This window comes from Cricetulus griseus, chromosome 2 (assembly GCF_003668045.3).
Source record: "Cricetulus griseus strain 17A/GY chromosome 2, alternate assembly CriGri-PICRH-1.0, whole genome shotgun sequence".
Classification (NCBI taxonomy): Eukaryota; Metazoa; Chordata; class Mammalia; order Rodentia; family Cricetidae; genus Cricetulus; species Cricetulus griseus.
The window spans coordinates 380,878,312-380,899,068 of NC_048595.1; the positions used below are offsets into that span (position 1 = coordinate 380,878,312).

Here is a 20,757-nt window from a genome sequence, read left to right on the forward strand (position 1 = left end):
TATATGGGCTATATAGGTAAATAGGTCTGTAGGTGGATGGCATATATAGGTAAATAGGTCTGTAGGTGGATGGCATATATAGGTAAATAGGTCTGTAGGTGGATGGATGATGAATAACAGTTGTGTGATAAACAGATATATGGGTAACTAGGTGGATAGGTAGACTGATTGAAGGATTATGGCTAGTTGGTTGGTGGATAAATATGTAGGTATATTGATAGATGGATTTGTGGATAGACTGATGATGAGTAAGAGCTCACTGTATGTCTGGATGGGTATATAGGTGTGATGGGGGAGGTCCTTCTGTGTATATGTTTGTCTTATTGGTTGATAAATAAAGCCCTGTTGGCCAATAGGGAAGCAAGTTAGGCAGGACTAGGAGAGAAGGAGGATTCTGGGAAATGTAGGAAAGAGGGCAGTCACCATGTGATCCCCGGGAAGAGAGAACACACGAGGCCAGCGTCCTCGGTAAGGTAAGTCCTTATAAAAATATATAGATTAGTAGTTATGCTTGATAATTAAGACTGAGCTAGAAAATAAGAAATCCTAGTCATTGGCCACCAGCATTGTAACTAATATAAGACTCTGTGTGTTATTTGGTGGCCCTAATGTGGCGGCGGAACTCAGGCGGCTGGCAGAAAGTGTTATTGTTACATAGGTGAATTGATGGCTTGATTAACAGACTGTGGATAGATTAGAAGATAATGGCTAGTTAGCTAGCTATTAGACAGATGATGGATAGAGGTGGAGGATGGATGTGGATGGATATATTTGTAGGTGAATGGATAGATGGCTTTGGTAGATAGGCTGTGGCTAATGGCTGACTATGTATGTATGTATGTATGGCTAGTTAGGTAGATAGAAGAACAGATGGATTTGTGAGTAAATTAGCAGGTAATGGCTAGTTGCCTGGCTGCCTGGTTGGCTGGTGTATAGATGACTCGGTGGGTGGATGGATGGATGGCCTGATGGTAGTGGCTGACCGACTAGATGAACAGAGGATGGATGGACACACAGGCAGGTGGATGTATGATGGATAGTTGGCTGGCTGACTGGATAGATGGATGGTTGAGTGAGTGGATGGATGATGGGCAGGTGATTGAAACACACGCATAAAGAATAATCTGGGTGATCTAAGGGAATCTTGTACAGATGGGCAGATCCCCCACAAGCATGGCAGTCAGGCATCTCACTTCTGTTAGACTTGGGGACCTGCTCAGCATCCTCCTGGCAGAGGAACTGAGGGCAAGTCCAGTGGAGGGGCCAAATATTGCTGGCAGCCTCCCTGATGGTGGCATGTGCATGGACAGGACACCTGAAGTCTCCATGGGTTGAGTGGACACTAGGAGAGGCAGCAATCTGTGCTCTCCTGTTCCCAAAGCTGCTGGTCAGATGAGGGGCCCCAGCAACGGGAGCATATGGTCAGACCACCAGGCATGTGGGCTGAGGAGATCAGAGAGGATAGAGCTAGGCACCCACACAGTTTTGAGGCTCCCCAAGTGTGGTCCTAAGATTTCACTGCCCGGAGAAGATAAGTAAGGAAGTGGGAGGAGGGTGCTCACTATCCCCTCCTGGATCACGGACTCCATGACCTGAGGACACAGGAAACTGAGAGATAGGACAGTAGAAGCCCAGCCCAGGAGGCATCCTGAACTGCTATGTGACAGAGACCTCTACCCCTCAGGCCTGCACTGGCCTGGTTTACATCTACATGTGATCAGAAAACCAGGAGACCCACTGAAGGCATCCCTCAGTGACAAAAAGAGGAGATCTGTGTGGGCCTGCAGAGTGACTTGAGGAGGAAAATCCAACTGCTTCCTATTTGTCCCCCACTGAGCTCAGACAGCTCTGCAAACTGCCTGCAGTGGATGCGTTATTACTCGTTATTACTCTGCGGGGCTTTGTTCCAAATGCTTTGTACACAGTATGAGCTCTGGGAAAGAAAGCCGCAAGCCCAAATAAATACAGCCACCCATTCTCTCCTCTCTCTCTCTCTCTCTCTCTCTCTCTCTCTCTCTCTCTCTGTGTGTGTGTGTGTGTGTGTGTGTGTGTGTGTGTGTGTGTGTGTAGGTGTGTGCACACGCGCATACATGCGCGTGCATGTATGCATGCACAGGTGTGCAGAGGCCAGAAGACAAGAACCACTTAAGGTGTCACATTCCTCAGGAGCCACTCACCTTGGGTTTTGAGAAAGGGTCTGACTGGCCTGGGGCTGGCCAGCCAACCCAAGCCTGAAGGAGCCACCTGTCTCTATCCAGGATTGGGTTTACAAGCACATGCCATCACACCCGGCTATAAAAACCTGGACTTTAAGGGGCAGAGAGAAGAATCTTTCCTCTCTGGAGCTTAGACTTACTTTTCCAGCCTGGCTTTGGGGAGGCTGCTGCCAGAACAAAAGTGCAAACTAGCTGCATCCTCCCACCTTCCTGGCTATTTGACCTACTAGCCAACAGGTCCCTCTCTTGGATCCACCTCTTCCTTCCTAGTTCTGACGGAAGGGGGTCAAGAGCTGCAAATAAAGAAGCCAGAGAGAGAGAATGGGGGGGGGAGGCAGCCTGCAGACTGAGCCTCAGGGTGGGGAGCAGCTACTGCCCCTGTCTTGGCTCCCTGCGTGTGCAAGAGAGGCTCAGCAGCCACTGCTGTCCGTCTGCCACCTTTCTGTCATCACCACCAGACTCGTTTCAAACTGAACAAGTGAACATTTTGAAATGAGACCACAAAAAAAGGATCCCTCTTACAATAAACACATCAATGCTCATTTTCCTTATTATTCTACTTTTGGCTATTTTGTATAAAATCTTTAATTAAAGTTTTTCTTTGAAATTGTCATTATCAGCCCAGAAGAAAGGAAGGGGGGAGAAAAGAACAACACAGCTGTGTAGATATGAAGCACTACTCAGGGCTAAATGAACTGGAACGGAGTAGGCGCTTGACGGTTATGTTCTGAGTTTTGGCTCCACGTTCTCAGCAACGCAGTCTGACTTGTCACTTTATATCGATTCCATCTGTTTACACTCTGAGGAGTATTGGCTTCCTACCGTGAACATTTCCTATTTACCAGCTGGTAGAGATGAGCCAAACCAGATAGGAAAAAATTAGACTGCATTCAGAGCCTCATAAACACAGACTCTCAGCTCGGGGACGTGTGGGGGAGTGGCGGCCAGGCATCGCTCACCTCTAACAAAGCCCTTGCCTGTCTGCCTGAGAGTCCCTGGGCTCTCCTCAGTCTAGTGTTCACCCACACACACACACACCCGTGGGCACAAAGACGTTGAATTTATTTATTGAGCATATGCATACCCTGACTCTACCAAAACTGAACAAGCGTACATAAAAAGACATCTGAATGGGAGCCATGGATATGGAGAAAAGAGGGCAGACAAAAAGAGAAACGCAAATGGAAGAAACCCAGAAGTTGCAGTTCCTGTGATGGAACAAAAGCCTGGTTCTGGTGTCCCCACAGGGAAGTAAACAGGGAGGCTTGCTGCTGTGTAATCAGCAGTCACACACAAAGCCTACATTTTCATTTTCAGTGTTAAGATGCTCACCCAAATAGCCTAGAGGACCCATGACAGGAAGCCCACACTGGTCTACCAAGGGACTCAAGGGTGCCAGGTCTCTCTCCTCCCTGCTTCTCTTTTCTTTCTTTCTTCATTCTCTTCTTTTAAAAGGTTTTTGTTGTTACTGTTATTGTTGCTAAAATACAGTTTCATTATGTAACCTTTGGCAGGCTTGGAAGTTACAGTATACAGCTGACCTTGCACTTACAGCAATCCTCCTGCCTCTGCCTCCTGAGCCATGCCTGGCTCTCTTTCTCTCACAACCTACATTCAAACCCCAGCTCATTCAGGACACGGCCTCACAGCAGGGAAGACTGGGCTACCACTCCTACCTGGCACCTACTCTTGGCTGCATGCCATTGGAGAAGGCCCTGCTCAGAAGCAAGCAAGCACACCCAAGGGGGCTGCTCAGGAAAAGTTTTCTGATAGGCCCAGCACTGGGTGCTGCCAAGACCTGAGCCCATCCTAGTCTCCTGAACACGAGACGGCCAGACAGGTAAGAACAAGCCCTGTCATCTCCCCTGGCATGTCCCAGGCAGTTCCTCTGCCTGCCAGTTCCTGGGCAACACACAGAGAGAGCAAGAATGATGCCTTGGCAATGTCTGGGTCTCTGCAGCAGTGCCTGGGTCTCTGCAGCTGTGCCTGGGTCTCTGCAGCAATGCCTGGGTCTCTGCAGCAATGCCTGGGCTTTACTGTGCCAGTGTCTCCATGAACCCATAAGGCTCAGGCAAACAGCAGTGAAGAAGGAAAATGTGGCAGACTCAGGGGACCAGGTCCATGGACCTGGTGACCACTGAGGTGGAGAGTGAAGGGAAGGAGAGACAAGATGGCATCCCTTGTCCAGCATGGGGAACTGGATGGATGAAATGGAGAACAGCATCTGACACAACACATCTTAGGCAAGATCCCAGGTTCACTCAGGGCATACTGAGCCAGGAAAGCCTTCATCTTCTCCTTTTAGCCTCTGAACACTTTTTTTTCTTGGAAAATTGTTCCAGGTAATGTCTCCAAACCCCATTCTGTCTTCCTACCTTCTTCCTGATTGTTCAGACTGAGGAGTGTGTGGTAAACACAGGCATCTGGAGTCTCATTCTTCTTCAGGACAGGTTCAGCCTGCCACCCATTGTGCTCTAAGACACCCCGTGGTCATTTCTCCTCTCATGAACCCACAAGGCCCACTATCCGTGTCCCTCAGCTGGCTTCCACATAGCAACCAACATTGGTATATTCAGAATTAAATCTTCTCATTCAAGGTGACCAGTGAAAGAGAATGCCACCCTTTATCAAGAAAATTTCTCTTCGCAAAAGACAGAAATCACCACAGAAAACCACAACCAACGAAAATGCAGAGCTGTGCAGCACAGTTCTAACCAATATATCCACAAAACAACTCCTGCACCCAAAGCTCAGAGATTATAGAAGAGTGGGCAGGAGGACTGTATGAGCCAGAGGACTGGAGAGGTTGCTTTGAGGTTGTGTCTCCTTGGAATGTCAGAAGCTACACCCATAAAGTTTCACCAACAAAACTGTGTAAACATGAACTGAACAAGGACAACACCAATAAACATGCTAATGCAGATTGGAGAAAGCTCATGAGGCCTCAACCCTACCCAAAGAACTAATGGCAACTAAGGAATGCTGAGAGCGAGATAATCTCCAGGGGAAGAGCACACCTATTCGTTATCCATTACCAAAAGGTCCGTGAAAACACACATATACAAGTAATATTATACAGACTGAACAAGTTGTACCTATTCATTTGGAGATATGTGTATATGTGTGAATGTGTGTGAGTGTGTGTGTGTGTGTGTGTGTGTGTGTACATTGTATGTGTGTATGTATTTATGTATATATCAACAATTAATGAAAAAGGAGGCCATGAATTTGAAAGAAAGCAAGGAGTATATGTGAAAGCTTGCAGGGAAGAAAGGAAAGGTGGAAATGATGTTATATTATAATCTCAAACAAACAAAAAAAAACAGCCAAAACCAAAAACTGACCACCATCCTCTATCAGGGCCTGTGTTCCTGCATTGACTTTATGTGTTTCGGGGAGGCACAAGGATCAGGTCTTAGCCTCACATCTCCTGTCACCACCTGGTCTCCATACACCAGCACATGCTCAGCAAATACAGCCCAATGAGAAACTGTGGCCAGCGGCTTCAAAGGCTTCCGCATAGGCATCCCAATTCCACTGGGTCCCCTGCAAGGTTCCCCCATTATACTGCACACAGCCACACCTTCACACCCCCAGAGCCATGCCCTCACACCAGAGACCTTCAATGTAGCCCTTTCCTGTTCCACACATTAGGGTTTACATCTGGCCTTCTACTTCTTTTTCCCCAGCCTTGGTTTTGAAACAGACCTGTCCCATCTGCCTTGAGATCACAAGTTGCCTCAGAACAGTCACAGGCTTATCTTCTCTCTACACCCAACCCTGTCTCCACTATGCCCCAACACAGTCTCTCAAGCCACTCTCACTTCGTCCCCAAAAAGCTATCCATGTCTGAACATGACTCCCATCTGCTTTTATCATCAGCTGTTCCCAACCACTCCAAGGGATGTGAGCTGTTCCCCCACAACCATAGCACCCAGTCAGCATTCGCTGAGTGTATGTCAGGTGCCAGGAGCTGTTCAGTGCATCTGAGCAACACAGAGAAGGTGCCACAGCCATGAGACATAGTCCACTCATAAAAGAAGCAAACCAACACTTGCCAGAAGGCTGAGTGTCGAAGGTACATTCTCAGCATCTCTGAGAAATGCTCATGAGGGGATGGAGAGAAGGTTAAGACACTGGTTGCTCTTCCAGAGGATCAGTGTGATTCCCAGCACCCACATGGCAGCTCACAACTGCATGCCTCTAATCCCAGCACTGGGAGGCAGAGGCAAGGGGTCTCTGTGAATCCACGGCCAGCCTGATCTACAAATCAAGTTCCAGGACAGCCAGAGCTGTTACACAGACAAACCCTGTGTAACAAAAACAAAAAAGAAAAGAAAAGCAAAACAACAATAACAGGAAGAAAGAAAGGAATGAATAAATAAAAATAAAAAGGAAAAAGGGAAGGATAGGAAGGAAGGGAGGGAGGGAAGAAAGGAAGGGAGAGAGAAAGGGAAGGAAAGGAAGGAACTCCAGTTACAAAGGATCATCTGGCCTCCATGGGTACCAGGCAAGCATGTGGCATACAGATAAATATGAAGGTAAAACACTTAAACACATCAAATAAAAAATAAATAAAACTTTTAAGAGAAAAAATGGGCCATACAAAGCTCCCCTGACTAAGTGTGTGGTATTTTGAATAAGAATGGTCCCCATTACTCATATATTTGAGTTCTCAGTCATCAGAGAGTGAAACTCTTTGACAGACTTAAAGGGATTAGGAGGTGTGGCCTTGTTGGAGAAAGGGGGGCACTTTGAGATTTCAAAAGCCCATGTCAGGCCCAGATTCTCACTGCCCCTCTCAGCTTGTGACTCAACATGCAGCTGTCAGTCACTGCCCCAGCACCGTGCATGCTCCCTGTATGATGACAATGGACTGAGCCTCTGATACTGTAAGGCAACCCCAATAAAGTGCTTTCCTATATAAGAGTTGCCATGGTCATGGTGTCTCTTCACAGTTATAGAACAGTGACTAAGACACCACGCTACTTCATCTAAGAATCAGTGAGCAGGCAGGAGGAAGGCAGGACAGCCTAGTGTGGGGTTTGGGAACATTACCTGCAACAAGTTTCCAGGAAGAAAATTGTCTGTGGGATAAAGGGAGAAGATGAAGGCTTCTAAATACCAGTTCAGGGTTCTCAGTGTGGATTTGGGATTATTGCGTGTTCTCTGTGGGTAACAAAACCCATGGGCATCCTCTCCTGTAGCCTGATGAGAGCCGGTCTGTGGCTCCAACAGAAACTCTGGCTATCATGTAGCACACAGTGTTAAAGACTAAGAAAAGGGACTGAACAGCCAGATATGGATGACTGAGCAAGGCAGGCCAGAAGTGATGCTTCTCTGGATACCTGTGAGGCTAGCACCCCTGAAGAGGTAAATATGGGCTCCATTAGTGCAGGGCCTGCTCCCCCTCCCCCTGTGACTTTCAACCACATGCCAACACTTCACTTCTCACCATCTCACACCTGGGTGTGCTTTCTACATGCAAATGTTTCCTAATTTCCTAGCTTTCTATGAGCCTGTTGTACGATTAGCTCTTGTATCTATTCTCACACAGAAGCACAACCCAGTGACACCATTTCCTGGTTTCCCAGGTAGGCAACAGTCTCAAGGGTCACTCAGCGTTGGGGTTCAGATGCCCACTCTGGCTGCCTGGTTCCCCACTCTGTGCAAACACTTGACTATCCCTCTTTGTTTGTGTTATTAGTTTGCCATATGTAGGATACATAGTTTAAAGGCAAAAAGATAAACTTAGTCTAAAATAACTATAAATTCCAATTGAGTCCTTGATACGTTTTCCTCATGAAGCTTCAGTAAATTAATAATAGATGAACCAAAAATAGCTTCTGGGCTAGAAGTACTTTCAGTATGATTTTCTGATAGAATGGCAAGTGGTTGTTTTGTGGTGTGAGATGAGCATGGAAGCAATGCTCTTCATTTAGCTTGCATGGAGGCACGTGGAGGAAGCTGTGACATTATTAATCACTATATTCGGTTATGATTGATGGGCTTTTCTGCGGGGAGGAAGAAGTGCCTCAGATACAATCTGTCCCAACAGCTCTGCGATATGCTAATATTTTCTTCAGATGAAAGAGGAGATGTGTTCAAATACCTGCTGTAGCAGGCGGTTAATACTGAGAGCTCTAGGGGGGGCCAAGGAAGCAGGAGCTGCAGGATGGGCCAGGGTAAGCAGGAGCCAGAAGTCTGTAGGTTTAGCAAATGACCTCGGATGCAGCTTGACATGGCTTTCGTGTGTGTGTGTGTGTGTGTGTGTGTGTGTGTGTGTGTGTGTGTGTGTGTGTGTGTGTGTATCGTGTGTATCATGTGTTCATGAGGAACTGGTATGCATACAGGCATGTGGATGTGCACATGGAATCTCAGGCATCCTTCCTCGGGAACCAATCATGGTTTTTGTTTGTTTGTTTGTTTGTTTGTTTGAGACATATCTCTCACTGGGACCTGGAGCTCATAAATAGGCTAGGCTGGTTGGCCAGTAAGCTGCAGAGACAAACCTTCACCTACCCAGCACTGGGATTACAAGCATATGTTACAATGATCAGCTTTCTTAAGTGGATGCTGGGGGCTGAACTCGGGTCCTCATGCTTGCAAGGCAATCACTTCACTAGATGAGCCATCTCTCCAGGCCTAAATATAATTCTGTAAATGCCTTTTTAAAATAAAGCTCACCTGTCTAGGAAAGATAACCTACTCTCACTGGGACAGCACAGAGCAAGCAGGCAGTTCACTTGAATGATTCACCAATTACTTCCAAAATGATGCAGTCTGCATCCATCAATGCTGGGTGGGATCACTCAGCATCCAACAGACATGCTAGTCACAGATGACTTGGGTCAACCAGATGTTCCAGCATCACAAGTGCCCATGACCTGGAGCCCTTTCTCCTTTTGAGAGTTTCTTTAACTTGGAGAACCACACAATGCAAACAGCCTGGGCCTTTGGTAATTTCTCCTTTTGTGCCTCCTTAATGGAATGACATATGCCTGAATTCCAGTCTCTGGTCCAGAACTGTTTTTGTGTGGCAGGTTGAGAAGGGTCTGGAGTCCTAGCCATTCTCACTATGTGCCACATTCCTGTGCAAGGCTGAGCCACTTGGGGCTTCTTAGTCATCCTCTGTACATGGCTATTAGTGCTCCCCATCCAGGGACAAGGTGATATTTTCTTCCCTTTTCAGCCTCTTCCATTCCTACTGCACCTTATGTGGGAGTCCACAAATGCAAAAGAGGGCAAAGACCGATGCCACTAGCCTGATCATGCACTGACATTTCACTTTGATTCCTTTTTGTCCAGCTGGAGTCCTAACTTCAAAAACGTGAACTGGCTAAGTCTGGTGTCTTGGATTTATCCAGCACCCTACAATGAAAGCTGGAACCCACAATGGAGACAAGGGCAAGAACACAGGCAACAAGGGTGGGGGGGGTGTGAAAGGGCAGGGTGCCAGAGAAAGTGTAGGGATAAGTGGCTGCTCCACAGATAGACAGGTGACCTCATGGTCAGAACAGCTTTGTTAACAACTCTGCTAGAGGCAACACAGGCTACTCTCAGATGGAGAGTGGCACTGGCAATGGGCATGTTTGCTGAATGCAAAACTCAGCCACAGCACCTTCCCTGAGAGATCAGAAATCAGGATAGCTGAGGGTGATGACAAAGAAGCTGGAGCTGGGCCTTCTCTACCCAGAGCTATGTACCTATGGCCCGGCTGCTCACCCATTCCTCAGTTTCCCCCATATTAGTATGGGATGAGAGTGGTCCTGCCTTGTGAGAATCTCTGGAAACAGGTTCAATACAGTGAAGCTCCTAGAAGAATCCTAGTGCTCAGCACACTGCTACTGTGAACAGAGCTGGCAAAAGTCATACACTGATCAGTGTCCAGCAGAAAAACAACAGTCAGGTGCCTTTCCCGATCCATCTCCTCTCCTCCTCCTGCCCTGCTCTCTTTTTTGATGGTTTTTCCTGGATGGCCACCTGATTCACAGGACGGAACCCAGCAACAGATGCGAGGGCACACAGAGCTGGTTCAGGCTGCTGGTAAGGACCCACTCCTTCCCAGGCCAAGGGTGGAAGAAGGTGAGGGGCACACCTCAGCTGTGAGGCATGGGAAGAAGTTTCCCCTTGTGTCCTAATTTCTTTTCTGTTGTTGTGACAAAATGCCCTGACCAAAAGCTACTTAAGGAAGAAAGGCTCTGTTAGTTCACAATCCCAGGTCGCAGTCCATCATTTCAGGGAAGTTGAGGCAGGAGCTCAGGAAGCTGGTCCTACCCCATCCACAGTCAAGAGCAAAGACAGGAGCCACACACTTGCTTGCTGTTCACGCTTGCCTGGCTCTCTTCACTCTTACCCAGTTCAGGACTCAGCCCATAGAACGGTGCTGCTTACATTCTGGGTGGCTCTTTCCAGATTAACAATCAAGACCACCCCTGACAGATATGCCCACTGGCCAAGCTGATCTAGATAATTCCTTAATAAGACTCTTGTCCCACATGATTCTAGGTTGTGGCAAGATGTTGTTTAAAACTAAGCAGCACACCTTCCTTTAGAGCAACTGGTTGGAAGAATGGGGGAAATGGCTCTGAAGTGTCCTGTGTCACACCTGAGGAGGGAAAGCTCATGAAGATCCGAGAGAAAAGGCTGGCCAATCTTGAGTCAGTTCCCTCTCCTCCTCCCTCCCTTTGCCTCTCCCCTTTCTCCCGTCCTCTCTCCCCAGCTAGTGAAGCAGAGGCCTCACCTGGAAGAATATTACTTATCTGTGTGGCCAAGAAGGTACCACCTCGTGTCAGGTTAGGGGTTTGGCATGGAGAACCAGGCTCTAGTCATCAGGGGCAGGGAACACCCATTTACTGAGCAGCTTGTGCAGGGTCTCCACTTACATTACTCCTCTTGTTGGTACAGTGCCATGGTGAATCCCACCATAAAAATAGGAAAGAAGGACAATGAAAAGCCTGGTCAAGGCCCACCTCCCTGGGAAACAACCAGGGTGCCTGTAACTCTCTAGACTCCCCTGTCCCTAGTTTTCAGAAACAGGAGAGCTGAACACTAGAGAGATACAGTAGAGGCCCAGGAACACACAGCCAAGGGGCTTCTTTGTGACCACAATGAAGGCCAGGGCCAAGACAATGAGTGTGTGAGGCCCCAGGCAGGACTCAGGGTGAGTGGAAGGGACCTGAATGTAGACTAAATTTAAGCCAAGACTAGGTAGGATCTTCTGAGGCTGCCCTGAGAATGCCCTTGACAACGGTGAGTCCCATGGAAGTGGTACCTTTCCACCCACACAACAAAGTCGCTGAATTGAGACTGGGCCTGGGAATCATCCAGCCCAGGCTATGCCCTGGCTGACAGATGAAGGCCAAGATTCCAATGCCCAGGGGTTCACTGGATAATGAGAGTGACCATGAACACATTGGAAAGTCTGAGTCAGAGGCAGAGGTTGATAAACCAGCTGTCACTATGGAAAAATGAGGGGATGCCAGTGCTGGGGTCCAGCTAATCGGCGCAGTTACCATGTGCTACTTTCAAAAGGCTATTCATATGCACACGAGTAAAATCTGACCTCCAAATTCAGCTTTCTTTCATTCCAAGCTAACTCTTTTCCAGTCCTGGAAGGAATGCACAGAAAGAGCTTAACTTCACTAACCCCATGGCTATCCTCTTAGCCTCCAGCATCATCATGGAATCACACTACCAGGACCCAGGGAACCGGAAAAGGAGTGAGGGATGGGGCTGCCAGGTCTGCTCAGCGGGGTGGTCTTGTGTGAAGTGCACAGCAGAAGAGATGTTTTATGAGGTTTTCTGGGGCTCTACTTCCCCTCAGAAAGAAGCTGTAGCTAGCAGCGAGACTCCACTCCAAGCTGCCTGGCTTCCTCGTGGATGTTTTTCGTCCCAGACACACCCTTCGTGGTAGGCACTGTTGTCTGCATTGACACACAAATAAACTCAGTAACAAGGAACTAGCCTGAGGCCACCTGGCTGGAAGATGGCAGCACCTAAGAGAGGAATCAGGTCTGAGGTTAGTTTTGGTTGGCACAGTCAGGGCTGTAGATAGAACTGGAGCTTCAGCTTGTACTGGTGAAAACACCTGGCCAAGTAGCCCCTGCCTCCTGCAATGGAGTTACGCTGCTGGGCCTTTCATCCTCACATGAAGGGGTAGTAGCTTAGACTCACTCTCAGGCAGCTTCCATGGGGAAGGAGCCGGGCTGAAAAAAAGGTCTTAAATCAAAGACTGGAGAGTGGGGATGCCCCTTTCAGATGTGAGCACAGGATGGCAAGGGCTTTGTTGTTGATATTTACAATACCCGTCCACGTCCACTCACTGTGGACTCTCTGTAACTTCTCCTATGCATCCATGATGATACTTAAGCTGCCAGGATGGGGAGGACCATCCCAAAACAGCTGGCTTTCCCAGGAGTGTTTTGAATGAATACACCTTATACAAAGACAAATAAAGACACAAGACACTCTGCTAGGATCAAGAGTTTCTACAGAATAACCCATGGGCTACACTGGAGTCTGGACCAGGGCTCCAACTCATACCCGCCTTATGTCTCAGGAGCGGGGACACACAATGCTCTGAAATGATCAATTGCATGATTCCTCTGATGTAGATGGGACAAGCCGGAGAGCTGGAAGCAAACATTTTATGGCCCTCTTAGTTATTTTTGAGTTTGAAATGTATGGAAGTCTCAGAAGAGTTCAAAAAAGAAAGAAAACGCATCCAATTTCAAACCAACATATTGAATCAAGTAATTTAAGCCATGATTCTCAAACTGTTCGCAGAACTGACAGGCTTTAGTGAATTTTAAAAAGACATCTCAGTTCCAAGCTCGGTATGGCATCCCCACCCCCACTCAGCCATGGTGAGAGGTAACCAAGTGGCAGAGCCACCAAATCCCATCTAGACACACACAGTAGCTCCTGGGTCTAAGTGACTCCTCACTGTAATACCTCTCGCTTGGCGCTGGTCTGGTTATTTTCTCCACACGGCTCAGGACTAGAATTTACTGCTCAGGAGCAGTTGCTTCCTCATCCTGATGAGAAACTCGCTCAAGTCTGACACAGAAACAGGGCAGGCAGCTGCTAATACGTGTCCCCAGTTAACACAGAAGCCAACGTCATCGTCAAGAGATGCAAAGTGGCAGACAGGGTGCCAGAGCACGTGCATTCATTCACAAGACCAGGAGACCATGCTAGGGTCACCTGCCTAGGCTGGCAGGGTCAGGAGGAAAGCATCTTTTAAAGTCCCTGTTACCTTTTCGACGACTTGGGCGTCAAGCTCTTTGAATGTCCAGCTGTAGTCTATCTCGTTCCCATTTCCCCTTGAAAGTAAAATAAAAATAATTTTTGTTAACATTTCCCCTAACAGATGTTGACACTGGTCCTGCACAGTGATGTGACAAAGCCTTTCTGAATTATCTCTTGTAAAGTGCTAAGTGTTTTTCAGGACCAGAGCTTCCCTGAGCCACAATTTCCTTATCAATGAAAGCAAATGCAGTATTTGCTTGTCTTCAGGGAGTGTGGGCACTTGATGGACACCAAGCCTCACTTCACCGAAGCCCACAGCACTGTTCGGGGTCAGTGGCCATCCAATACAAGAGACTCAGTGGGACCCTGCTCCCAGCCTCTAAGATGTCGCATGCCATACTGACTATGGTGGACTCCAGGTTCTATCTGATACAGGGAACCTCTTGGTAAAGGACTTCCGAGCCACTGTGAGCCTGGGTCACCCACTTGGCTCTTCCTGCTCTTCCTCCCAGCTTTCCTGAGGTTTGCAGGATTTGTGTGGCTGCCAAGCCTTGGACCTTTCTTTAAGACTGGTGGGGTTGGGGTGCTAAGCAGGGAAAAGAAGAGGCAAAATGTGGGCCTCTCTCCTTCATGCCACTTCTCCATCACCTCCCACACAGCCAGACTAGGCTAGAGTGGTAAGCAGGACACCATCCTAACTAGAGATAGCAACAGATGGAAAAAACAAGTCAATTGAGTGACGAGAGACACCAGGGAGAGAATAATGGTGAATGAGGGGAAGCTGGAAGCAGGGCAATGGGTAGTCTCGGGTGAGGGGTAATATGAGGCCTCTGCTCTGGTGTCATGTCAATAGAGATCCTTTTGCTAAAGGACAGTGTGGCTCTCCAGGTCACACAAAGGGGACAGGCAATGGCTGGCAGCCCCGGGGGCAGGCACTCAGCACACAAGAGTCATCATTAAGTAGCTGAAGCTGGATGAATGGATCAGAGATACACAGGGAAGTTCAGAAACAGAGAGGTGTTGTGAGCCATAAGAAGGAATCTGGACTTCTAACTAGGGAGCAGTAAGCTCTTGGAGCAGCCCACTTCACTTTATGTATGCAGGAAGAAGCCGGTGCTGAGAGCAGGTCGGCTCTGTGCCCAAGATACAGACGGGACGGGTCAGCAAGCCAACTCTGTGTTAACATAAGCTTCTTACTGCTGTTTGAGTGACATATTCAGTCCATGCAAAACACTGCTCACAGCATACACTTAAAAGTTACAGAATAAAAATCGATAATGAGCGTAGACTAGCACAACCTTTTCAATCCTTGCGCTTTTCACCTTTCTGTGTGCCTAGACCTATATTTTTCTCTAGCTGGAACCAGTCAATTTTTGTCTTTTAAGCAAAATGTTTATAATAATTAAATGTTTAAGTGTAATAACATACATTTCCAGTAACCAGCAGTTACTCTGACTCTCTAGAGGGAGAGTCTTTCCATCTTTTTTCTCCAACCCTTTTTATCCTTGTACCAAAGGCATCTTCATTTTGAAAAGCCAATAGCTGGGTTTACCAGTCTGCAGTCTCTACCTTTTAACTGAAAAATTAGCCCCTTTACAGCATGCATAATGCACACATGGGTTTGGGGCTGTTAATCTGCTCTATGTTCCTTATTTTTACCACTTGTTCTAGATTTTTCTCTCCTTTTCCTGCTTTTAGATTAAATTTTTAATCATTTCTTTTTTTCCCTGTCTGGAAGTTAAACATTTGCTTCTGTTATCTGTCAGCTGCCCTGACAATGTATAGATGGGACACTTCCGCATGTGATGCTCACACACCTAGCCTCTTGTCAGAAACAGCTGGGGCTCAGGCTCAGCGGACTCCAACTCGGTCCATCCACAGAAATGCTGTGACCATCACAGCCAATCACGCTTCTAATTCCTCAGTTTCACAAAGTTCATTATTTTCTGTTCTAAAATCTCAGGCCTTCAACCCTCATCATTTTTCTTTTGCCTCTTTTATACTGGTGAGTCAGCATCTCAGATTGGCTGCCAGTTTCCACAAATGAAATTTAAAATGCTTTTATTTGGCCCCAAATCTTTATTTTGTAGCATGTTTCCTGCTCCCCTAGCGTCAGCTCCTATTCTCCTTCCTCAGTCCCCAATGTGGGCTCCACCACACCTTTCCAGACTGAACTGACCTCAGAGGCACTCAAGCTCAAGATACAGCCACAATCAGGCTTCCTTTCCTCCACACCAGCCCCTCTCCTATGGATCAGATGCCTCGTCTCTTTGTGGCAAACAGCCTATCTCTCCTGCAGCCCTACTTCTCTCGGCTCACAGCCTTTGTTCTTCACTTCTTCTGTGGCATGGCTACCTGCCTAGAAGCCAGTTATCCATCTGCTCTCTGAATCCATGCTCTGCTACTGCTGTCTGCTTTATCCATTTGAATCCTGGTAGCCAGCCTGGGGAGGCAGCCCCACACCACAAGGCCTGTTCTCTGGCAGGGAATTCAGCTTCAACATAATGAGCACACTTCAGAAACTTCTTCAGAACTCTGTGTCGAGTCTTCGAAGGTAGAGCCCAGAATGCTTTTTCAGTCTCCCTGAGATCTGTGTGGTGCTATACATGGAATACTATTACAGTTCATCCAATCAGCACAGTGCCAATTTCATGTGGATCTGTCCAGAGGGCCCTCTGTACAGCCTGTATAAAAAGGTGTCCCATGTGCCCACCAGAAGTAAATGACAGTGGCTACACTGGCTCATTTTGGCTAGGCATGTAGCTCAGTGTAGAGCTTGCCTAGCATGGGCAAGGCTGGTACCCCTGAATACCCCCGCCCCAAAAACACACCAAAAGAAAGAGAGCAGATTAATGTCTCTTTTAGTAAATCACCCCAGGTGTGTTTCTAAAAGATGAATGGTGATGCTATCCATATTACAGAAAGCACAAACTTCTCCATGCTGGACAAACAATCCCCCATCTTGAACGTAGCACTGACTTAAACATCTGGGTTACAATTGCATCCATAGGCAAAACATCCCTTGCACTCCTCCTGCTGCCTCCACTTTAGTCAGCTTGCCATGGCAAGCGAGGAGCTCCTATGGTAATTTTTTATATAATGCTGTCGGTTCTGGTAGTTAAGGAGGCCAGGGCAGGAGAGGAGATGTAGACCATTTCCGAATGGTCTTTCCTCAGCATGGTTGATGGCATGGAGTGTGACCTGGAATAAAGGTGTCCTCCACAACCATCTTTCCAGGAAGGAAGTGCTGTGGCCACAGTAAGTCTCACCTCCACCGAGGTAGAGACTTGAGCTGTTCTTCTGCTATGGCCCCATGACTGGGAGTTAAGCAGCTCTCACAGGCTGCCCCTTAGTTTAGGCAAGTTGGTATAAACAAATCATACAGGACTTGGCTGAAACACACTGGACTGAACACAGTAGGAAAACGTGTGGTTCTGCTGCTGTTTCCAAACATGGATGCTCAACTCATGGTGTGGAGAGTACAAAACTCCACATAACACAGCTTTCCCAGTCCCTCCCCACTCCATAATGGGCATGCAGCATTCTGCAGAGTGTGAGCGGCTTAACCCCAACTGACCAGGAGCAGCTACTCTCCACACCCCAGCATCACAAGACAGCTGCACTGCATGCCCCTAGCTAAGAAAGGAACAAGACTCAGAGGTGACATGTGATTTCTACTGTATGTCCATGACTCTCACGTGCTCTTAGTTTCTTTTCTTCTTGCAGTGATGAAATGCCTGATGCAGCCGACAGGAGGTTCTAGCCACCAGGCAATGAGTGGTAGAGCAGGCCTTGTTTGGCCATGGCAGCTTGTAACATAGAGAAGTTTCAGGAAAGGGCCAGGGTAGAGACAGCCCCCAGGACACACTGCTGTCGCCGCCCCCACCAACACCATGAGTTCGTTCCTCATACCAGGTTATCCCACTTTTGGTTTTTCTAGCTTCTTAGTTTAAAAGAAAAACAAAGAATATTCAAAACAGGATATGGTACACCCCACAATATTATCCCACAAATGAGGTGGGGTTGGATCAAGAGCATAGCCATGGATACAGAGTCTAAAGCAATCAGTAATTGTTCTGATAACTGTGGGAAGTAGCTTAGTGTATGACTTATTCAACACCAAACAGAGCACTGAGGCCTCCCAGGCACAGACTGTATATGGTATGTTTCTGGTGCTGTGACAGGATACCCAAGCCTGGACAGTTTATAATGAAAAGAATTGTCTGGGCTAAGGGTGAAGGAGTTGGTTAAAGAACTGAAAGGTCCAAGCTCGGGGTCTCTAGTAAGGGCCTCACAATCTTTCAGCTGGAGGCAGAAAGAGGAAGAGTGGTCACGTGTGGAAGAGCAGGCATGTGTGGAAGGGCAGACAGGCACGTGTGCAAGAGAGATCCACTATTGTGAAAACAGCACACCTTTCCACACGGGTTCTGACCCCAAAACCAAATGTTTTCCATTAAGTCCCAGTCCCGGCAGTGCCAATCAAGGAATTAAGGTGAACATATGAATTCCTGGGGACTCACTCAAGCCACAGAGAGTGGCTGGTATCTGTCACTGCAGCTAGAGCTATTTCGCTAGTGATTTTTAAAATTGCTATTTAAAGAAAAGAAAGTCATAAAATTTGTTCTCATGGGTTGTGAGTACAGCTCCATGGAAAAAGCACTTACCTAGCATGTGTGAGGTCTCTGAGCGCAATCTTTTACCACCACCACAAAAAAGAAAAAGAACTACTGAACCATTTTAAGTATATAGGTCAGTAGTGTTCAGCGTATTCAAGATGCTGTGAGGAAGTCTTAAGGACCACAGTTTCCCATCACCCCTTCCTCCTACCGCAGTGATGCTTGTGCCTGAGCTGCAGGGGTAGAGGGGGAGATTCTATAAGGGCAATACTGAAAGGTGATAACTGTACAGGATCAGACTTGTTTTTATTTATGTGTGTGTACATCTGTGTGTGGTTATATGCACATGAGTGCAGTGCCCATGGAGGACAGAAGAGGGCACTGGATCCTTGGAACCACAGTTATAGTCCATTGTGAGCTGCCTGACATGGGTGCTGGGAACTGAATTCAGGTCGTCTGGAAGAGTAGCAAGGGCTTTTAAACTACTGAGTCATCTCTCCAAACCCCAAATTGAATTACTTAATTCTTTGCATAGCTCCATAGAAAATGAGACTTATTCACACAGTCAGATAAGCAGTGAGTAATTTTCTTACTAAACAGTATTTCCTAAGCCACAAACTGGAACCCAATGCATTCCTGCTGACAGAGCCACTGAAGGTTGTATGCCACCCCCACAGGCTACAATGAGCCAGTGAGCCCTATATTTATGCTAATACCATGAAGTACAGAGGTGCCCTTACAAAACCTTAACATCCTGTTTTCCTCCATCCAACAAATCACTTTCTGATGAATAGCACAGAAATGTACAAAAACAAATTTCAAATCTGGAATCTTAGCATTTTACTTCAAAATTAAAACCTGTTATTTCCTGATCTAAAATACATTGGACACAGGATATTTTAAACCTAACTTTAACCTGCTATGTTCATGTTCTAGTACAGCCTCTTTCTAAGTAAAATTTTGGCTGGGGATTAATCCATTAAATATTACGTGGACAAGCTCTCCCATGCATTTGCCATATGGATACAGATATGGGCTAAGCATGGTGCTGTAAACCTGCAATCCCAGCACTTGGGAGGCTGAGGCGGGAGGATCATGATTCAAGACCAGCATGGGATATACAGCAAGTCTCAGTCTCTGGGAGGAAAGAAAGAGATATAGACACAGATATAGATGCATGACTAAGACTGTCTCTAATGGCTTAGGACTCTGATCATTTGATCTTATCAAGTGTCAAATGTTAATATGAGTGACAAAAAACCCACTTACCTCCTTATAATATTTATATTTAGATCCATTCCACTGAATCTGGACAGGAATTCGAGGTACAGCACATTACCCGAGCTGGTGAGCGGGATCTACAGTCAGATAAGAAGCATGACAAAGTGTTAGAGAATTTAGGCTCCAGCCCCAGACAGCACAGCAGGATTCTGTGTCATGCAATGGTATAATGTCGAAGCATAGAAACTGCTGAAGGAATAGATACTCTAGTAAACATCTGTGAGTCATTTCCAGGAGTCAGAATTGACACACGCCCTCAGAAAGCAAAGAACGACGCAGTCTGTGCTCAAGGAAAAGCCAACATGTCTTTATAACCTTAACAAACATCTGACCTGAGCTCAGCCTAACATCCACATATACATCCAACAGAATCCACAGAAATATTTCCTATGTGATACGTGTATTAGAAGCTGGGGGGAGAGCAGAAACATCTATCTAGTTTCAAGAGAGAAACTGTCACTGTTAAGAGTTATTTTTCTAATAAATTTCTATTACAATTATTTAGTTGTTGGTGTGGAGGTCAGAGGGCTGCTCTAGGAAGTAGTAGTTCTTCTCCTCTTCTACCATATGGGTTCCCGGGACTGATCTTAGGTTGTTAGGTTCATTGGCAAGCATCTTTTCCCACTGAGCCACCTCACTGGCCAAAACGTTCTATAAAGGATACTACTGGGTCAAGTGAGCCAATATGAATTATATATTAAATAAAATGATTAAATCAATTGAGACTGGCACTGCACTGTGATTATTGGAGAGGTCAGTCCTTGTTTTTAGGAAATCTGTGCCTTGAAGTCAGAGAGAACTGTGAGACTATTAACTTCTTTGATGTTTGAAGACTTTCTCCAGAAAACAAAGTGCACCTCAGCGAGTTAAAGACCACACCAGAAGATCTGTGACCTCCCTTGCACACCTAATTTCATGAAGAATTAACCTCATGAAAACAGATGCATTGCTGAAAGCAAACTATAGAGTCAATACAATTCCCATCAAAATTCCAATGACATTTTCCCCAGGAAAATCAAACAACCCTACAATTCAGGTGGAAACACAAAGACCCCAAATTACACTACAGAGCCATGGTAACAAAACCTGGGTGCTGGCACAGACACAGATGCCCACTAATAGAAGAGACTGAGGGAACCTGAAGGAAACTACACACTCCAGCCACCTAGTTTGCAATGAAGGGCCATGAGCACACACTGGAGAGAAGTTGGCCTCTTCAACTCATGGTGCTGAGACACTGGACACTCAGACTTAATATCAAAAGTAGATCCCAGACTCACCCTGCCCCCCCCAAATAATGCATCAAGGACATTTATGTAAGACTTGAAACACTGAACCCACTGAAGGAAAATGCAGGAGAGATGCTTAAAGATCTAGGCATAGGCAAGGCT

General features: G+C 46.8%; 1 protein-coding gene across 1 annotated transcript in view; it reads right to left on the reverse strand.

Moving 5' to 3' along the window:
- The window catches only part of Efcab6 (EF-hand calcium binding domain 6), a 170,663-nt gene that overhangs the window by 131,094 nt on the left and 18,812 nt on the right, over nt 1–20,757 (reverse strand). Inside the window, exons 3-4 of the mRNA XM_035439192.1 lie at nt 19,355–19,443; nt 13,477–13,543 (exon numbers count right to left, since the gene is read on the reverse strand). Of these exons, the coding sequence (XP_035295083.1) occupies nt 13,477–13,543; nt 19,355–19,443 (156 nt within the window). The remainder of the gene's footprint in view (nt 1–13,476; nt 13,544–19,354; nt 19,444–20,757) is intronic.